Source organism: Bombus impatiens, unplaced genomic scaffold (assembly GCF_000188095.3).
Source record: "Bombus impatiens unplaced genomic scaffold, BIMP_2.2 scf_0640, whole genome shotgun sequence".
Taxonomy (NCBI): Eukaryota; Metazoa; Arthropoda; class Insecta; order Hymenoptera; family Apidae; genus Bombus; species Bombus impatiens.
The window spans coordinates 1,226,985-1,248,780 of NT_177059.1; the positions used below are offsets into that span (position 1 = coordinate 1,226,985).

Below are 21,796 nucleotides of genomic sequence, written 5' to 3' on the forward strand. Positions count from 1 at the left end.
TTTTTTTTTTTTTTTTTTTTTTTTTGTCAAACGTTCGTATTTATTGACAGTGTATAGTAACATTATTTCTTTCTTTTTTATTTTATCGTCAATTAATCACATACGAAATCATCTGTCGCTATTTGCCAATCGAGTTTTCTGTATATTTTAACGTTGCAAACTTCCTTATACGATTCTCGATTATTACACTGGATGATATAGTCCTACTTATTTCGTAAAGGAACAATGAAATATAACGAAGAGCTTTTTGTACATGTACTTCCATAATTACATCGTCATTGACAGTTTTATAATGTCATTACTAGTAAGGTAACTGTACTTATTGTTTAAGTAAAATATAACGCGGAGTGTTTTGCGCTCCTTGTCAAGGCGAAAACGTACTGATACGTTGTTACGTGTATAAACGACATTACTTTTAAATATCGTATTTCGCGTAGTTATCATAAATTTAAAATAAAGGTGACACGATTGAAAACAGTTAAACAGAAAAGATAAAAAATAAGGTTTAAAGAAAATGATTCTTCGAAACGTTCGGCGCAATACAATTCCAACTGTTAGTGTATTTACCGATTAAAGGTCACAGACTTTCAAGAAATTTAAAACTCGAAAGATTGGAAATTAATATCACTGTTTCTGCGAGTGAACGAGATAAATTATTCGAATGGCAAGGATGAAGATATTTAATAAATTAAAATCATATTCTATATACTCTACACTTTGTTTATTAAGAATAATAATACGGGTAGAAGACGTTGTTTACACACTCGGAGTAATTTTATATTCGTGATATTTCCAATTTTACGTAATAGAAACTATTACAGTAATTCGATCTTTTTTTATTAATTACTTAAGCATAGGAATTTAGTCGTATAACTTTTTTTAACAATATTTAATGATCAAAATATTTAATGATCAGGCGTGATTTTATTTTATTTTAACCACTTTAGTACACATTGCTCGAAGCGTGAAGAGGAAGTAATATTTCCCACAAAACAGAAAAAAGTAATTAACTACTAACAAACTCGCGAGCTGAAAAACTTGATTAACGTCAATGAAAAGTTATTTCGACGAAAGAAAAGTGCTAATAATAACGAGATTGCTTATTACTACGAGTAAAATAATTTCCTGGTATATAGCTTTATTTTTCTTTGAACGATATTATAATTTAAACGCTTTAATATATACATTATTCTGAATTTTAATGTGTTTTACGAATAACGTAAAATTATCAAAGAGTTAATTTCTTTCTTTTCCTACTCTGTCGACAAACACAAAAATTTTATTATACCACGAAACGAAAGATAGAACGAAGAAATCGCGATTTATTTATTGCAACATTTCCAAAATTATGTCTCAACCGGCGTCGCTCGAAAAAGTCTATATCGTCGAACAAGCTAATCCAACGACTGTTTGATCTTTAATTCTTTTTCTCCTAACGTAATCGCGTGGTAAACTGTTGGCCTGATAAGGTTCCTTAAACCGTAATAAACCAGAGATAGAATTATTGCACGCAAACGCTTAAAAGATTTATAAACATCACGATCGCTTATATATAGTCGTATTTTTCCTGAATGATGTGACGAAAGATTTAGTATCATACGCTTCGAGTTTAGAACACGGTATTTTAGAGACATTCATGATGCATGTACGAACATATTTTTGACTTTCATAAGACGCTGCGACATTAAAGTGTCGAATATTAATTAGAATATCAAGTAGACTAGACCTATGTCGAATATCAATTGGGGCAATAAGTAGACTAGAGACATTCTACGATCATTTGCTGCAGGAACATACTTTTTCAAAATCAGGTACCGATCGTCAAAACAGATTAAACTGATGGTAATGAAATTTTTCGCATAGTCGAATCTTGTTTATAAAATTTTTTTCCAAATAGTTAAGAATAAACTACAAGATGTTGTTAACATTATTTTGTCGATTGTTTTATGAATAAAATTATATATTTTATTTCATAAATATTAATATCAATGTTTAATTAAAACTCTTGAATCAAAATGTAGTCATTTCTGTCAGTTTTTATATTAGATATAAATTAACGTTTATTAATTATTAGTCTTACAAGAGGCAACGTCCAAATTTTCTGTTAATCTTAATCTTCTGATAATAATCGAGGGTCTGTTTTATTTGAGAAATTCTCGAATTAATTAAAAAATAGAGAAAATGTGTCGGTCCTCCGTTTAGTAAAAATAAATTCGTGTACGCGTAACTTTTTCAAGATACCATGTAAATTCACGTTTATTTAAGATTAGCGTCGTTAAACGTAAGCACATAAAGCTGTTAACAGTCGGATTGTTAATGTGACAGTTGTTAGAACGACGCAGTTTTGTATGTTTACAAAGACTCGTTTTAAAGAGTTTCGAAGGTAATTACTGTGCAACTTTTGTTACAATCAATGGGTGCTACGACCTCCTGTGACGCTCATTTACTATAAAAGAAACAATTTTGTAGCAAAGACACGTACATAAAACGTTTCTTTTCTGTTCAGACGCGTACAGTAATTATATCATTTTGCAATTTTTTATTATACACATACATACGTACATGCCCTTTAATTAAGACTCGTCCATTCGATATTTATTTATTTTAATTTCATTTGTCTGTATTAATTTAAATCGTAGTACGTGCGTTATTTTACCTCGTACGTACCTTTACGTCCATTACGTACGTACAAAAAGTCTTGCGCTTTAAGAAAATTATTCTGATTCAAGAAATTACAAACTCTGAAACTTTAATAAAACCTTACTATATTATTTTATGCGTGTATTTATATACTATATTAATAACGTTATAACATATGATTATCGATAATACGTCTTGCAAGTCATAAGCAATATTTGTTCGAAAATCTTAATTCGTTGGCGAATATACGTTGTACGACATCGAGGAAAACAAAGTCAACCTTCAAAACGAAAACAAATTTTATGACGCAGTAGACTGTCTAGTTGCTACTCCATAATAGCATATTGTTTCGTCATTACGTATTTCTTGGACTCTTATCCAATGACCGAATTCTATTACGCAACTATTTCTTCCTTCCATATGAGGGAATGGACGAATTAATTTCGCGCGTTTTACGCGAGGTGGTAAACAATTTGGTATGGACAGTTTCGGTGGAACATACGAAATCATTACAAGAGAACATGTACATAAGTAAATATTGAATCGTCAAATATCTTCTCGTCAAATATTTTTGTTAAGTTGACAACTACCGAACTGCTATTGTTGGGATCATAGGTGGCCATAATAATTCCAATGAAATTTAATTTAAGTCATTCGACTGTAGAGTATTTCATTTTAATTTATATTCCGTACATTTACAGTAATGAAGCTCGCTAATGATCTTTACCACGTGAAATATAAAGTAGAAATAAACACGGAGTACTGTAAAATTCAAGAATTTAATCTTAAATCCATGTAAATCGCCTACAACCCAATGATACTAGTTTAGAGTTAAAAAGAGCCAACAATTTACGTTCGAACACTTTGTCGCCTTACGTGCGACAGATGTAATTTAAAAATTGTAGAAAATACTTGTTCGACGAAACAATTGCTCGATCGATTTGAAAATACTTCGGTATCGCCTGGATTTTCGCTGTTTCTGAAATTGTCCAAAAGTTCGGTAATAAAAAAGAGAATAGGAAGATAAGAATGGCCAGTAGGAAATCCAACGGTAACGTTTTTTTGCGTCAAGTTCTCACTGTTGCTGTCGTATCGAGCAAATCTACCACAGGAAACTGTGTTCAACAAAGTGAGACCACATTGTTTGAACCGACGCGGCGCGCAGTGACAAACGAGCAGTCACTTCTTTCACTGCGTTACAACAATGAATACGATAATTACGGTTACTAAATATATCACACGTGTGACACTTATTACGATTGTTCTGTGTCTCAACCTATATTTGGAGAAAATGGTCCGCTTTTACGTAACGCCGGGTCAGTGAAATTAATTCGACGGAACAGTTCCTCGATGGATAAGCCACCGAACGCAGATTTCGTCTTCAACGAAGAAACGTTTAAATTTCGTTTGGAAGAAATATTTTATATTTTCTGCGTGTCGTAATCGATGATTAAACGTTCATATTGTTATTATTAATATCAACGTTTCAGTTAGGTTTGATTAAGTTTAACTTAACGTTGAACATCACTGAATCGTGAAGTTTGTAAAAAAGAAATCAAAACGAAGGACACGCGAGAACGTACATATCGAGAAGAAAACGAACCTTTGTTCGCGTAGAACGTGCTTGAATGAAAATCGTTCGAATCTGAAAAATGGAAAAAAGTTATAGGTCTATAGATAATATCGAAGAAAGTAATCACTCTGGTAAATCTAGCGTTAAAGAAGATAATCGATATTTGAATAATTATCGATACCTGATATTAGATCGTTGTATCTCGCGTTGAATAAGTATGTGGTTAAAAATTTGCACAAGTAACTTTTAACTAACACAGAGAAGTAGCAGTAAATAGATGGAATAAATTTGCATCTTTATTACATATCTATGAAGATATTTTCCCGAGGAAAAACATGAAAGAAGAAATGGTTCTGTGAACCAAGCGATTTTTGCATATGAAAGTAATAATAGAAAGAGCTATTTATCGTTAGGTTGAAATTAACATCATGTAATTGAATGTTAAGTAGATTCAATTAACTATACAAATGTCGGTACTTTCACAAGGAATCCTTGCAATGGAAACTTTCGATAAAAATAAATTCCACCGGAATAGCTTCGCGTTAATTCCCAAACGTTTCACGAGTGATCGAGTTTCCAGGATATGTGCGGAAAAAAGCGTTGGAAATATGGAATTCGCTTTACCAGTTTTTCCTTTTCTTTTTCGCGTCACAGCTCGTACAGGAGAGCATTAGAGTAATTAGAACGCTACGGTTATTACGAAACCCATTAGAGGAAATATTAATATCTACGTAATTTACCATAATTTATTGCTATAACGTAAAACCGATAAGAACATTAATTTCATTTAAAAATACAGATATAAGAGTAAAACATGTGTGAAACAAGAAACAAGCACCTATTATATATTCATCTAAAAATACTCGATCCAATTTTGTATTTTTTACTTATTTTATATCATTTTCTAGAAGAGATAACAAGCAAAAATAATCTTCTAAAAAAGCGTGAATTATTAAATCTACGCTAGAATTCGATCACGAAACGATACGTACTTGACGAGAATACGATGGAACCTTCGGTATCCGGTACAGTTAATAAAAAGAACGCTCGTCTCTTCTTCTAGTGATTATTTTATATTTCGAATAGAATGATAACGTTAAAAATAACAAAAAGCAAAATTTAACTTTAATCCAATATCTCTTCACGTACCTCTTTCTGTCTTTAAATCGTACGAATCTTTCACTACCTTGAAATTACGTTGAACTATGTTCTTTGTTTGTATTTTAAACCTAGCTTTCCTACCCTGATCTGACTTTCCTTTCCTAAATATCTCAATATAAAAATGTCTTCGACGTTGTACATTTTTGTTACATTCGCCGTGTCATTATCGTTGTCTAACTTTAAGAACGTTTCTCATTTCGTTTCAAAACTTAATATCGTACTTTCTTTCTCGACATTCCTCGTATCCCAAACGTTTCAGACTTTGAGCAGAATCTTAACGTACATTTTGTCCAAGTCAGGTAAAAGTCAAGCGTTTCGCAATGGCATTTCTCGCGATCTCAACGACACGTTACGCATGTCACACGCTAACACTTTTTCTCTGAGTTTTTGGTGCCGATGCCATTTATAAACCGGCGACACGAACATGGTAACCTTCGCCTATAACACAGCTCGTCAACCAGAGAATTATGCTTTATCATAGGCATCGCTGCAACCGGTTCCCCTGCTCCAAAACATTCGGATAGTTGGCGGCGAAATGACGACCTGCTGTATTAGTTACGTCACTGGTCCACACAACCGTGAACGTTAACGTGATTATTCGTCGAATTTATAGTTCGTGTTCGAGTTTTGTCTACTCTTGATGTCTCAAGTGGAATGTTTCCGCAGTTTGATCCGCGCTGTCGAAGTTTCTGCGATGTTTGCGAGCGTGTGAAGTTGTCCAAAGTTAGTAGAAAAAGTTTCATTCGAGATAAGTTGTCTGTGATATTTAGTAGAACCAAGTCGATTCTTTAAGATGGATATTGTTTCACAAAGTTCCGTACGGCTGAAATAATCTTCCGCTTCTTAACATTACTTAACTATTCCTTAGAATCGAAATTTTACTGGAGAGAAAATGTTTTTCATAAAGAGTATTATTGTATCTCATAAAATTTCGCGATGTTTTATCAACAGTTATGTACATTTAGCGATATTAAAATTCCTCGTGGTTGATGTCCTTTGAAATTGAAATATCATCCGATATAGTGCGCGTTTAAAATCAAACACTATGCACTTGGAATATCCGTGAAGGCCATTACTCTATAAAATCCCATGGAACTAATGTTCTGTGAAGTTGAAATTCCTTCAACGTCGATACTCTTTGAAAGAGAATTTTTCGTTTAAAACAAAATATCTCTGATATTAACGTTATTAGCGTCAACTTTAATTTAAGGAACTTTTGATATTATATGTTATGAAGTTAGAATTATCGTAAAATTCATATATAAATTTATATAACTCGTCGCTTAATTTTCCAATGGATCGATACAAATATATATTAACTATATCTGAAGATACTTATCTACATACAATATAACTCACGAATACGACTCTGAGAAATTAAAATCCTTAGTATTTTTTAAAATGAAAATTCCGTTAAACCGCTGTTCCGTACTACTGAAATTCAATGGAGTTAGTGGTCCACGAAATTAACATCCTGTAAGATCAACAGCCTACGATATTCAGATTCGGGATAATATAAACTCTTTTCGTAAAATTTAAATTTCGACAACGCCGCAAACGTTTTTAATTACGAATATATCATTCTGTCGTATTTATAAGAAAGTTTCAAGAAAGTTGATAAAGCACTCTGTTCCGTAAATGTATTCGTTGATCTAAAAGCTTGCTTCGACATCTTACGTACGACTACAGCGATGGAAAGATTCGATATCAATGAAAGACAACGACCGAACGATCGTGTCATGAAATGTAAAATACGAGGTAGATGCTACATAATGCTAGCGAATAAATAGTTGGATCAAACAATAGACAACGATCGGGCAAAAATAGATAGCCGGACGAGTTTCTCCGTAATACCGTTTGCTTTCTGCTTTGTGAAAATGTCCCGAAAAGTTTCAAGCGTATCGAAGATACGGGTTAATTACGCTCAAAAAGAACGAGGCCTTTTGTGTGGTTTGGAGGTGAGCACAGGTAAACCGTTACCTTAGAATCAACGTAGCTTTGCTACGATATAACGACCTCCATTATGCTTCTAACTAAATGATCGTACGCTTACCGGTACCAAGTGTTTTCTACGTAAAATCATAGCAAAACGAAGATTTAGCTACGTACTTTATTCGTCGAATATTCCAAGTGAGAATACAAAAGAGAATACGAAAGATTTCGACCAATTACGTTGTATCGTTCGATGGACAGATGTAGAAGCGGCCAATTTGTTTGAAGCTAACGGAATGTTATAGAAATAAAATTGAGAGAAATAGTAGAAAATAATACCGAGTATCGTACGTTTGGAGAAATTAGAATGATAATTACATTTTTTTACAACGTTTGACTGAAACTCAGGTTTCGTGTTCAACGATGATAAATTCTATCGTAAAATGATATGATTAATATGTTTGCGATAAACTGTTATATTTTATTCGCGAAAGTTACATTCACCTTCGAACTTGAAACGAAACTCTTCGATTTTACTCGTTATCGATTGTAAGAGATAAAATTTCCTCTTTTCAGTAGGATTAGTCGATTTTCGAAATAGTAAATTTCATTGCTAGTGTAAAATATACCGTATAAATACATAGTGAAATATTTGTAATATTATTATTTCGATTCTTAATATCAGAAGCGATAGCAGTATTCGCGTTACACCGTCTTACAAGTTCATTTTAGCGTTCGTATTTGCGTTTGTCTTGTGACAAATTCGCGAATCATCTTATTTCACATATTCGCATTACATAATTGCTGCTAATGAAACTGTGACGATGCGGATCTGAGAATAGCGGCAGGTCAGTTCTCGCTGCACAAGCACACAATAAGGGTTTATTAAGCATACTAATATACCATATGCTTTCTCTGTTAATAGTTATGTCGTCATATGGACGACGAGTACATAGACATCGGTAGTATTAATTTAAAGCGCGAGCTAAAACGTTACGTCCTGTTTCTTCGCTGATCGTGTTAAACTATTTTAAGAAGTCGTATCACCGCAGTTCTTACCTTTTTTTTTTTTTTTAATGAACGATAAAGATTGCATAATATACGTTGATATTTAATAAGAAATTGCAGGTTGAAAGCGACTGATATTCGTTTTGATATCTGTTTGAACGTTACGTTTAATGTTAGTAATCGTCGGTTGTGCAATCAGTCTGATAATGAATATTTATCGAATTTGTCAAAAGTATAAATAAGAATTTATGTATATCAAAGTTTTAGTATTTTGATATAATGGACTAACTGGCTAACGATTCTAACGTCTAAAAATTTCGTTTTACTGCTATGAGACGTGGCTGATGGTCTTTGAGATTGATCTTTCGAACTATCGAGTACCGATACACTTACTATCAAAGTAAGATTTCACAAAAGGCAGCATATTACACAAATAATTTTCTTATAACATATAAATTTTCAAGCCAAAATATTTACTTCAGATCGTCAACAAACTAGTTATAATTTAAAAAAAAATATATAGACACAACTCGTCACCTAGTTTATTAGCCGAAGATACGTGAAATGCGGTCATAGGATGTGCAGTATTTGTATTTAATTTTCTTATTCTGTCATGATTAATCTACACCACGTAGACAAAATATGTATCGAGCACATATCTTTCGATAATTCGTAAAAAAATGCAGCTATATTTATCGCTTATTTTACGACACTTATTCCCTTTTATTTCTTTGAATGATTTTGATTTAATATATCGCAAATAATGTCACGATAAGTTTATCGATATAATCGTGCAAATGTCTCATATAAGTGCAGAAAAAGTAAACTCTTTGTTGCAATACCTGGTGCGTGAAACGATCTTTACCAAAATTAACGACGAATCTTTAATTTCTCGGGTTATATAAAAATACGAATTTGCATAAAAATCCGCAACCCAATTAGAAATTTTGCTCATTTTTCATTCACTCCTTGATATCTATTTCTAACGAAAATTATTATCAAATTAAATAATCATTAAACTATCATAACGTTCAATGATTTGATATCGTTCTCAATAAACAGTCGCTAGTATTTAGCTTTAATTAAACGAGTATATTCAAACGAAGTGAATCACGGAAGCGTACTACTTTTGCTAGCGTTCTCGCTAGTTAGTAGATTACAGTTTATCAGATTGCATTATCGTTACGTCTGTATCTTACCTATCTTCATCCGGCGTTCCTGATTTCACCGGCATAGAAATAGACGTAAAAATTGCTACTCTGTAAATTGTGCACGTTGTTACGATTCGTATTGAATTTCAAAGAAGAACGATATCCATATGTAAGTCCTTGTACGAATCACGAGATAAAGTGTTTCGGTTACCTTCGAGTGTAAATTAGAGAGTCTTAATTATGCTTCGACTTGTGTTCATCGATAAAACCATGAAAAAACTTTATGGACGTTAGTATCGATAAAGTTCGTTAGGTTATCGTTACTCACTTTCCGATTTTATCGGTCGTTCAATTAGTCTTTCGTTTAAGATCGATTACAACTTAAACGATTCGTAAAATTTATCGATCAATTAAATCGTCTATAACAATCAAAGTATATAGATATTGTAATATTATACATTGTATTTATAAAAAATGTAACGAGTTGATTTCAATCAAATGAAACGTAGAGGCAACGTAACAATTATCGACACCGTTTACAGAAGAATAAGTTCAACGCTAATAGGGTCAATTTTAACCACTCGATGTAACCATTACGCAGAGTTTAATTAATTGTTCCAGCAATTGGTTGCAGGGATTTCTTAACGAAATCCTGTTTAATGCTTAAATTCAATTGAAGAAATTACCGTTTACGCTTGATCTCGTCAATTGCGAGTACGTCTACTTTCCTAGCTACGCAATCTTATAACTGGATAATTTTAAATAATAATAATTTTAAATAATAACTATTGAGTCGTCTTCAACGTTTCTGTGGTATTTGTTATATCTGGATTTAACGTCACAAGTACAATGGCTCGTAAGAACATTTGATTAGTTAACAGAGAAAATTTGTATGAATGAAACTTTTTTCATTGACACACGGCTATCGTGGTTGTATCGATAAAATTTGAAACCAAGCCAAAAATGTATATAGAGATTGCGAGATATTTAACGTAAACACACACTTAGCGTTAGTAAAAAAAATTGTCATACAACATGGGATCGTGATCCTCAGCATACATATGCCTAATTAACGCTAACGATGACTCACTATGTATGCATATATAGTGGCTTAATGCAGCGAATAGTTCAAAGCTGTGAGAATTTTCAAGACAGTCTTATCAAATTTTAATAATAAAATTTGCTAAACTTGCCCGATAAAAATTATTCTATTTAGAAGCCCAAATTCTATGTTTACTAGATCGCGAAACATTCGTTTTAAGCTGTCATTCGGTTTTTCGCTCTGTTAACGAATACATCACTAACGATATATAAACCGGAAGGAAGGAAGAAGCGCAGGAAAGAGAACAGAGTAAGAAACGAAATACATAATCGTGTCGGCAGTGTGGTTGTTCTACGATCCATGAAAAAGGAATCAGAGAAAGTACAAGTTCGTGGAGCCTGGAATTTCGCGGACAAAAAACAGATATAAACTATTTACTTTCCGTAATGCTTCGGCTTTTTGCCATTCGAGTCGTTCCACTAACCTCTCTAGCTCTTTGAATCGTAACAGAATAAAATTGACGGGTCTATTACTTACCTTCCCTCTGAGGAACGAATTTTAATTTTAATATTATTAATAATGTCTTTAAAGTGTAATTAACATCACCTATGATATTGCCAATTTAAGATCTACAATTTATTTTAATATCTCTGATTTCAAAAGTATTTAAAAATGTTACGATATTTGCTAATAATATTTCTAATTTGATATCTAAAATGTAGTTCAATTCTTACGGAAATTTTCTTATATCTAGAGATAACGATTTTCTCGTTACCGATCGATCGAACGAATTTCACGTGCTTAACTCGGTTTCTAATTCTTTTCCATTGCACGCTGCCAATTCAATGACACGAGTGTATATATTTTTTCAGAGATACCATACAAAGAGATCGAAACGACTGGAATTTAGCTCAAAAGCAGAACGGCCTCAATAAGTAAGTTTTATATCATATTTGGCTGGCTCAGAATTATAACGATGTAAGTCAAAATTTTAAGAACATTAGTTATTTTACAATCGTTAAAAGAATTGGTCGTTCAATTTGATAATTAACTAGGTTCTAATTTCATTCTGTATTGCAACGTGATTCCTTAATTTTAAAAATATATGCGTATGTATGTGTGCGTGTGTAGGGTGAGGAATTGAATGTTTTTATAATAACGAAAATAAAACAGCTCGATTAATAAACAATAGCGCTGAACTGACTTACACTACTATGATTTTCAGCCCGCCATTTGATGCCTTCCTAAACAATCTTTGCTTTTAATTTATTGAATTATTAAAAAAAAAAAATGATAGTGGACAGACATCGTATCTTTTTGGTATTGTACGTTTATTCGCAGATAATACGAACATGTGACACATGCATTACACGATCTAAGACTACAACATGTGACACTTGTAAAAGTTTCACATTCGATAGAATAGAGGTACTCACCGACATATGTTGCTGCAATGTATGGTATAATATATTCAAAGGTATACAGTATTCGTATTTTTCTTCTTAAAAGTTCAATGTTAGGTCAGGTTCCGGCTCGTTGTGATATGTTAAACCTCACTGAACACGAGAAAATAGCGATCATTATCACCACACCTACCGTGGAAAATCGTTTAGCGATTGTAGTTGTCCGACGACTACAGACCGTATTGATGCTGTTTACTGCTTAGGACTTCCAAATTTTCACCAAACCACTACTGCGTAGTTCATAATCATGTAATAATCCATTTTATTCGAATGTCATTTGATTCAAATCAATATCGTTCACTTTTTAAAAAATGCAATATAATTTTTGAAGTGTTGTACTAGCTTGCATCACGAAATAAATAGACTGCTCGAATTCAAAATTGCAACGTACCAATCACAATACGAGATATTCGGTGATGACTAATAGCGCATCTTAGAATGTTTTTATCGATATACGATCGATAATTCGATCCAGTATACACGTTAACAACACTAGTGCCACCACGAATTTAGTTTGAAGGATACATAACTATTAAATGTAAAACAGAATTTGATTACTTTGATTTACAAAATGACAGACAGAGTGAAAAGCCATCAAGGATCGAAATACAATCGCAGACAGACCGTCAGGTAAGTGCTACATTTTCCGCGCGAAAGCAATAAACGTCTTAACCTATTTCATCATGTATATCGTAAAGAGAATTCAAACTGACAGCATCCACCGTGGTTCTTCTAATCGACATCGTGCCATATTTAATTTCTTGGAAGGTTGTAGTATTTTCTAGTTTCTAAGCATTATCATTATCACTCAAACTTATTTTGTATATTTAAGTAGTATATCGATTACACTTTGGTGTCACATGATGTTATTGTTACTATCCTTTAGAAACATTGTCTGTCTTTTATTTTATGATTATCGTTTGTTATGTGTGAATTTTTCGTGTTGTCTCAAAACAGTTACATTTGTGAAAGGGTTCTCAACTTGGCTAATATAAGTAAGGTGTTGATACTATTGTAATATTTGTTACAATATCAATTAATCGATTAAAATTAAAATATAATATTATACGGTATGCTATGTGATGTGATGTAACGTAGGTTAAAAATGTCAATAAATGTATATGAAATTTTAAAATTGTAGAGAAAGTCAAGTAACTTGATTTTATTAATTAAAAAGCAGTGTCTCTTAAAGTGTCCGTAGATATTCAATATTTTGTTAGACAATATTTCAGTTACATAATTGTCTTTTTGTCTAATATTATAGTAATAATTTCGTAGTATTAATTTGTGACTTGAATTAAAAGAATTAAATTTTCGGAATAGTAGAATATTTTAATGTAGTAAAGCGTTATTGTACTCATTTTTATTGAAATACGTAGATATATTTTAACGTGTTTATAATTGATAGATTATTAATAAATACAATTATGGAATACAACATTTCTTTTTCGTTACTTATAATATTTTTACTTCTGTTTTTAGCGAATCTTATCGTAATGCTCTTCAAGCTTTCATAGATCGAAGACGAATCTCCGACGACGTGGACATCGAAGCACCTTGTAGTCCCGATAAGAAAAGGGCAGACTTTTTGTCAAAAAATAATAACAATAAATCCGACAACGAACGAAACTTACGAGAATCGAAATCGATCGTACCAGGTGTACCGCATGTATTAGCTCCTGAGATTTTTGAAATTGGATGGGTAGCGGGCACGGAAGATCGATATCTGGAATTGATTTTTGCAGAATGGCAAAATACACGAGTTTCACTGAAGAGGCATTCGCATCCGGAATGCAAAGATGCTGTGAAAGCGGATTTAGATGTGCTTTCGTACGTACCGATCGATACTCTATAAAACGATTGACTTTTATCGATACGTTTCTATCATTTTATTCTCAAAAATATGAATTTACGTAAAGCAGTTTATACATGTTGTACGTTTTACGATCTTCACAACTGACAGTTTAAAAAAGAAAAATAATGAATAGAGTAATTTTCGTGAATAATATCAAACGAGACAAATGGAAACGATACATAAGCATTATCTTCTCACTTTCACTTTTGTAATATTTATGTTTCTGTTTAGGGAGATTCGACACCCTAACGTGCTATTGTTAATGGCCAGTACCTTCACAGACGATCATGGCTTGGTCTCTATTTTCGAATCCATCGATTGTACCCTTTATCATTACATGCACGATCAGGGTGAACGAATATCCATACAAGGCATTGCGAAATGCGGAGGAAGACTGTCCGATGCTTTAAGACATTCTCACATGCGCGGATACGTGCACAGTGCCATCAACTCGCATTGCGTCTATTTGGCTTCTAATGGTGTCGTGAAACTAGGTGGATGGGAACTGGCCATGCATATCAACAGTGTAAGTGAACATATTCATCTTTTTATGGTGGTGTATGACATACGTTGATTAATTACTTTGATATTAATTACTTAGTCAATATTTTTATAACATGGCTCATTCGTTCCGTGTTATATCGGAACCGTACTTTCAGAATACCGTGTTGTAAGAGGATTGGGTGTACTAATAAATATCTCATCAATGACGTTTAACGATATCAATATAACTTATGTTTCTAACATTTCTGTAATGTGAGTTAAAAGTGTTAGTGGCTGACTTGCGCGTAAATAATCCTCCAGAAAATGTCTCCTTAATATTACTAGTGCGTAACATCTCAAATAGAATTGTAAAACTTAGGATCTATATTTATTTTCTACTACATTATTTCGACGGATATTATTTGCCATTCTTTGACGATCTTTTCTCATGAACTAAAATCTAAGAATAGAACAATGTAAAATCAGAAATCAAGCATTGTTTCAAAATTACATTTACTTTATTGTAAAACGTAAAGTCTCTAGCCGCTTAAAATGCTCGTTGATGTAGTCGCAGTCAAAAAAAATCTTAGTCGATCAATTTTTCTTTCCAATCACTTGGCTCTTTCTCAATTGGTATTCAAGTAACTATTTCATATTTATTGTCAAAGGATAATAATTTACCTATCAGCGAAACCTGCATCTCATAAGTGAGCTTTTAATAAATTGTTAAACCAGGTTGCATTAAAGCATTTCGATAAATCTTTGCGCTGCACATTCTTTCGCGGACAATGAAGAAATTGATCGTCATGGAAAAATAATGATATGGCGAATTACTCGTTCGTCATCGGACGAAATTAATTGAAAATAATCCATACGTGTCGAACTGTTGTGCAGACTGTATTTTGCAAGGTGTGACTACTTGACAGTTCTTTTTTTTTTTTTTTTTTTTTTATAAATCCTCGGGAATTAATTCATGCAAACTATTTGTGAACAAATATCAGCGTGTTACCTCTTCGCACAATGTGAATTGACTTTCACAGAGCCAGCAGCAATTATTCTTTTCTGCGTGAATTCTTTTCTGCAGGTTATTAACGAAAGAAAGAACCTGGTCGCAAAGAACAATAAAGGTAAAAAGTCGTGTGTTGAAAGTTGGTTTCACTATTGCGAGTTAACGAACTGATTATGATGCGGTAGATCGAGGATCGATGAAAAATATAATAATTCACACGTTGCATAAGTATACTAACGAGAATTCGGCTATTTCAGTGAAAGGATTAAACGCTGATCAGATTTCATATCCATTAAATTACAATATACGTGATTTATTTTATAACGCGACACGTGTGTCGTATAGTGATATTTAATATCTTTTAACTAATATTATATGCTCTTTCGTATCCGATTTTTACTTTATACTTACAAAATCTTGATCAATTCGAAACGTGAAAAAAAAGGTTCTTCCGACATACGCGAAATCCCCTAATTATCATTTCGTGAACTACACACAGCTGACATTAAGTATAACGTCATATCCGTTTTTTCATTGACGCACCCAACAGTATTTCGTAGCAGGAAATTGTCGGCATCGCTTCTCACCAAATGTTCAATTTTGAATAAAGTCACTGTACCGTAACACTGTTAATTACGTTCAGCGGATGAAACATGGAAATTCACGATAATCATAGGTAGCGGATAGCTGAACCTGTCGTGTACATTATTTTTGAACACATGACTCAATCCAAATTCGTACACTGTTTTTCTCATCCGTGTTTGTGTTTCACCATAAACGGAACACTTAATATATCTTTTAATTTTTCAACTAAGAGCATGTCGATATTTCCAAAATATTTTATCGTTGAATTCCCGGATATCTAAAAAACTCCACTTAATTAGCAACTTACGTTTATATGGATACTTCTTTGTAGTAAAGTGCTAGAAAACGTGATTTATAAAAACCATTTATGTACTATGTACTTTAGGTATTATGCCTAAAATCAGTGTTGCAGATATTTTTACGAAGAGAATTATACTAGAACGTGCGTGTGCTTATGTGTGAATCAAGTAGCTCTAACATACACGCGAACGTTTCAATAGATTCTGTGAATTTTGCACAATCTTCCGTCTCGATTCGCGCTCAGTTCCCACGAATATTTTTTACAGCAACGCCTAATGTTGCAATGTACGCGCATATTATAATGTAAAGATACTTTACGAAACGAAGAACATCTTAATATAACTTTAAACATACGTACAGATATATAATAATAATACAGATATATAAAGTGATATATATACAGTAAGATATATACAGTAATACAGATATATAAAAGTTTTAGTTAGTAATACAAAATAAAGAACAGCCGATAGACTTTAAAGAGTCACGAAATATTTTGTAACCGTATAAAGATATCTTATATAATATACGCCAGTGTTTTTTTTTTTTTTTACGAATATAACATCTACTTTCTCGAATACGCAATTTATGTATATACAAGTGCCATTGAGAAGCATTTTTATCAACTTTCTTTTGACAAGATTGTATTTTTTAATTTTACTATAGCCAAAACCAGAGAGAGAATACGAGGAACGTTTAAGAAACGAGATTTTTCGCTGGCAAGCGCCAGAACTTTTTCACAGTTACGAACCATATAAACAGAGCGATGTATACGGACTGGCTTTATTGATTTGGGAAATGTGTACAAGTAAGTGTCGAATCAAATCAGATGGATCGAATCGTCGATCCTTCTTCCACTATTATTTTTTTCTTTTTTTTTTACAATGCGTTCAATTCGTACAACGATCCGAAACGAGTTTTGTGTATTCGAAGAATTTCATACGCATCATACGATTTCTTCGCCTGAATCTGAACGATTAGGAGATTAACTTTTCAATCAGAAACGCCACCAACGACTCAATATAAAAATGAAACAGGTTTAGAACGAATAAGGAAACGAAATCACGTTCACTGAGATTTCAATAGTTTTAAACGAACGGCGTGATTTTCGCGGCACTGCGTTTATTAGACGCGATAAACGAAGTTTCGCAACTATTTCAAAATATTTATTTGTAATAAGCAGGATAACATATGCGCGTATGATGCACGTTTGCTTTTTAATTATAAGTGAAATAGCAGCAACCATATCTGCGTCTCTTATATTTATAATTAATATGTATATCATAATTTTATATTAGATCGGATTAATTAAGATCTACTGGTGCAGTGTGTAGTGCAATCGATTACGTTAAGAGCGTGGCAAATGGCCGCGTACGTGAAGAATGTTTAAACTTAATTTTCTCAAGAACGAAGCTGCGAGTGTATATTTTCGTTTTATTTTTTCATAAGGAATCCATCTATGTAAATCCGATTGTACTACCTGTACAGAAACACCCTGCAGTTTAATGCTTTCTATGTCGTTATTTTTTCTTCACATTCTAAAAATTAAAATTCGATTTTCTTAGATATATATCGTCTGAAATTTGTACATCCTTCGTTTTTTGTATAAAAGCAAAAAAAAAAAGAAAAATAATCCTCCGAAAGCTTTTCTTTGCAACGACTAATTTTAGTCCTCGTATCGTACATTAATAAATATCCGTATGCGTAAAATTATGAATTGGTTGATAAGAAAATATTGATTTTCGATTAATAAATAGTGCATGTACCATGGAGTGGACATAGTAAAGCAGACGTGGAGAGACAGTACGTGCATTGGAAACGTGGTGTTATTATGGATTTATATGATTTTCCACCATTGTTGAATAATTTACTAGACGCTGGACTACAATTAGATATTAATAAAAGGACATTGGATATGGATAGAATGCGTAGATTTCTGCAGAGATTGGAGGTACGTTTCTGTAGAAAAAGAAATTTAGATTTAAACTTCATTAAAATATTAAATCTCGTGACATCTTATTTAATTCAGAAATATAGTATCAATGAAATTTGTTATTAGGTAATTTGAAAAATTATATAATATCGATCTAATTTGGTACATTTTTACATGTCCATTAAATTCCAATAGATACGATAGAGGAATTTTATTTCTGTGCAGTTTTCACTTTTAAAAACTCTAAGATCTTTGTAGACGCCACGAATTTCTATCGAACATGTATCATCAATTTTAGACGCAATACGAACACGAAGAACCAATTTATGTCGACCAATACGCGAACAATAATAACGAAGCTGAAAATATTTATATCTTGCCAATAAAAAAATCTCCCATGAAAAATAAGGGTCCGAAACTGACGAAAAGCGTTTCAACCAAACAGTTATCTCGTTCCGTGATAAGTCCAGATCCTTCATTGAGGCAACATTCGTATTCGAGAAAGTCAATATCCAAGCAAAATGCAAATCAAAAAGTAACACCTGATATCGAAGAAATAAATTTCTCTGCTGACGATGTTAAAGGCAATACTAGAAACGATATAGAGAAAAACACGAACGCTTTTAGCAATTTACAAAATAATTATAAGAAGATTAACTATCCGACTACTAACGAAGAAGTGTCAAATATTCGAAATGAAGAATTCAATGTACAAGAAATTTCGCAACCGTGGAACAATATTTATAGAAAAGTCAAAGCACCGCAGGAAGCAACGGAGTCTAGAACAACATCGGTTTATTCCTCGCCATTGTTACAATCTTCAGACGATGAATCCTACAAAGACGCAAGAACTAACTTAAAACAATTGAAAGAAATATTGGCAAATAAAAGGCAACGTTTCTTCTACGGCAGCCAGTCGTCACATACATCTCCAAATATAAGTACGTATACATTTTTTATTTGTATTATTTGAAAAATGTTTCGAGATCATTTGGAGTCTGATAAATGCAATGGTAAAAGAGCTATAATTCCTTTCTGCAACTAGGAAAATTAAAAAGACGAATCAAAAAAATTGGGAGTATTTTTATTAAATTAAGAAAGTGAATTAAAATTCTAACAAAAGTTTAATAATTCTTCCGAATGTATGTTCCCATTGTTATTTATTAATTTTTAAAAGACGTAAAGTTACAAATACAATGCTAATAAGATATTTAAATAAATAATATATTTTACTTATTACAACACTACTTTATGTAGTTTTTTAATCATTTTAAATCAGGTCCGACCAGTAAAATGCTCATTAAAGTAAAAAGCAAGGATTACGAACCACATAAGCCAGCTAGCCACAAAACTAGCTTAGAACCAAAATACAGTAAATCTCCTAATCAGTATAATCCGACTTACATGAAGTCAACGTTTCAACAATATCGTAAGGTACAATTTTCTTTAAAATTAGTTTAACATACTCTGGGCTCTATTAGATCGTTCTTCGACAAGTAACATTGAATCTCATTATATTCTAATATATGCTACAGATTCCCTATTTACATACTCCTGAGGGCATTAAGGATGCAATAATACAACCACAAATATTGAATTCCAACCCACAAACCTTCTTCGAAACATCTTTATGGAGAAAGGAGAAGTTAATTTGCTTATCTAAAATGAGAAAAATACATACCGATGAATCTGTAAGAATTTATATTATTTTGTTTTTGAAAATCCTAGAAATCTTTACGATTGTATACTTTATAATTACAGCCACGCTACCTTGCAGAACAGATAGACGATAGCGATACTATTTCCACTGAAGCTACGACTAAAACTCAAACAGAAAAATCAACAGAATCGGTTTCTATCAACAACAATGTTACTTACGTCATAAAGAAAAGCTCGGAAGGTAATAAATTAATCTAGTAAAAATAAAATATTTTTCTAATCTTCTTGTCTCAGGCTGAAATAATACTATTCCTGTTTAAGTAGTTTTGAAAAGTTATTATTACATTATAATGTTCTAAAATTTATAACATTTTCTTATCTTTAGTGTAACAATTAATCTTTATGATAAAACGATTAGTCACTAAAACAGAAACCAGCCTGGGAGGATCTGACCAAGTATGCGAAAATATAAACAATTCAACGTCGGTCACTAGTCTTCAGAGCGAACCCTTGCGAGTCTTAAAAGATGCTTTGGACCGAGCTACAAAAATTGTGCGCTCCGTTACTCCAAATAGTAACGATTCGTGTCCGTCTCCTACATTTAAATACTCTTGTGGGGACTTTGAAGTAACTTTGGGTGATAATCAAGCCAAGAAGGATATTTTCGAAAATCTGTACGATTTACAAAATAACAGCGACGACGAGGAAATTAGCGATATTGAATGGTCAACGACAAAAGACAAATTATTTTTGTTCGATAAGTCTAATGTAGATAACCCGATGATTAGCAATGAAACACAAAGCGAGTCTAGTAATAATAATGGCGTTAGCCTTACCAATATTGAAAACTACAGCCATTTATACGACACAACGATTAACAGAAATTTTGCTTGCGAATCAATTGCTGAAGTGTCAAATGAATTCAACGCTTCGTACATTGATACAATATCAGAAGAAAAGGCTGAATCTTTAGACAATAAAGTAACTAGTATTAAAGAAAACGCCAAAGCCTCCGAAACTGCACAAAAGTCTGAAATACCCGTTCAGGAAAGCGATGTCGAAACTAAGATAGAAATTAAGGAAAATGAACAAAAGTCTGCTATGAAAAATCTTGATTTTATGAACGATACTACGAAATACAGAAACTGCAAAACGTGTCATCACAGTAATTTACCAAGGCGGCGTTCTTTACCAGCAACATTGAATCAATTGAGAATAGTTAACAACTCGGCCTTAGGGAAATTACCTATACGCAGAGGGGTAAGCTATTTATTCGACAAAAGCTGTAGTACGCTATATATGTACTGCGTATGCTTTAAGCATTTATGCAATTAATTATTTTGTTTATTATTAATTAATAATATAAATAAAAAGAAACATTCATATAAAAATGCGATAAAGCAGATATTAAAAGCTATTATGTTTTCAACAATAATTAATAGAAATGCATTAAATGACAAATATTTACCTTACTTATATTGTTACAGGATATTGACAATATCGTCATAGCAGACAATACCACCGAAGATTTATACATAGACGACGAATTTGGTGATGAATTAAACATAAATATGGTTTTGTTAGATGATAGTTTATTACTTAACGAGGATTTCTTATCCGAAATATCGGAGCTATAGAATACTATAAAATAATAATTATCAGTTACGTTATTCTAATACTGCTAATAATTTATTATACTTTACTTTTAAAAAATATAACTAATATTACATAGTTATGAAGTTCCAATTCAGTTGGAATACGCGGTATCGACAAATAAACACTTACTTTATATTCGTTTTCAAAAAATATTCGTATATTTTGCATTTTGACATGTGTACGACAGTTAAAACATAACTATGTATTTCTTCTTCGTGTAAAATATATCATTAAGTACTGTAAAGTACGAATACACACACAGTAATATTTTTCATATATAACATAAATGTAAATAATAAATACCATTTATATAAAAATTGCAAAATATTAAAACAGATGCTTTTAA

At 32.3% G+C, this 21,796-nt stretch overlaps 1 protein-coding gene and 1 long non-coding RNA gene across 5 annotated transcripts in view; one reads left to right on the forward strand and one right to left on the reverse strand.

Annotated features, from left to right (window-relative positions):
* LOC100747375 overlaps positions 1-21,727 on the forward strand; it is a 23,679-nt gene extending 1,952 nt beyond the window's left edge. Inside the window, exons 1-12 of one of the 4 annotated variants that reach the window (XM_033322460.1) lie at positions 12,026-12,219; positions 12,302-12,600; positions 13,453-13,800; positions 14,057-14,351; positions 16,869-17,010; positions 17,960-18,153; positions 18,434-19,076; positions 19,415-19,569; positions 19,671-19,826; positions 19,897-20,035; positions 20,213-21,054; positions 21,282-21,727. In XM_033322460.1, the coding sequence (XP_033178351.1) occupies positions 12,542-12,600; positions 13,453-13,800; positions 14,057-14,351; positions 16,869-17,010; positions 17,960-18,153; positions 18,434-19,076; positions 19,415-19,569; positions 19,671-19,826; positions 19,897-20,035; positions 20,213-21,054; positions 21,282-21,431 (3,123 nt within the window). In that variant the 5' untranslated portion in view covers positions 12,026-12,219; positions 12,302-12,541 and the 3' untranslated portion in view covers positions 21,432-21,727. Of the gene's footprint in view, positions 1-11,379; positions 11,443-12,005; positions 12,601-13,452; positions 13,801-14,056; positions 14,352-16,868; positions 17,011-17,959; positions 18,154-18,433; positions 19,077-19,414; positions 19,570-19,670; positions 19,827-19,896; positions 20,036-20,212; positions 21,055-21,281 lie in introns of those variants that run through there. The other 3 variants (XM_033322459.1, XM_033322461.1, XM_012389241.3) reach the window with 3 other exon arrangements.
* On the reverse strand, positions 7,967-17,594 carry LOC117152067. Its single transcript, XR_004462299.1, has 3 exons — positions 17,356-17,594; positions 16,766-16,767; positions 7,967-7,980 (listed from the first exon to the last, which is right to left on the reverse strand). It is a non-coding gene; the product is annotated as an uncharacterized LOC117152067 (long non-coding RNA).
* Positions 21,728-21,796: the final 69 nt, after the last annotated feature.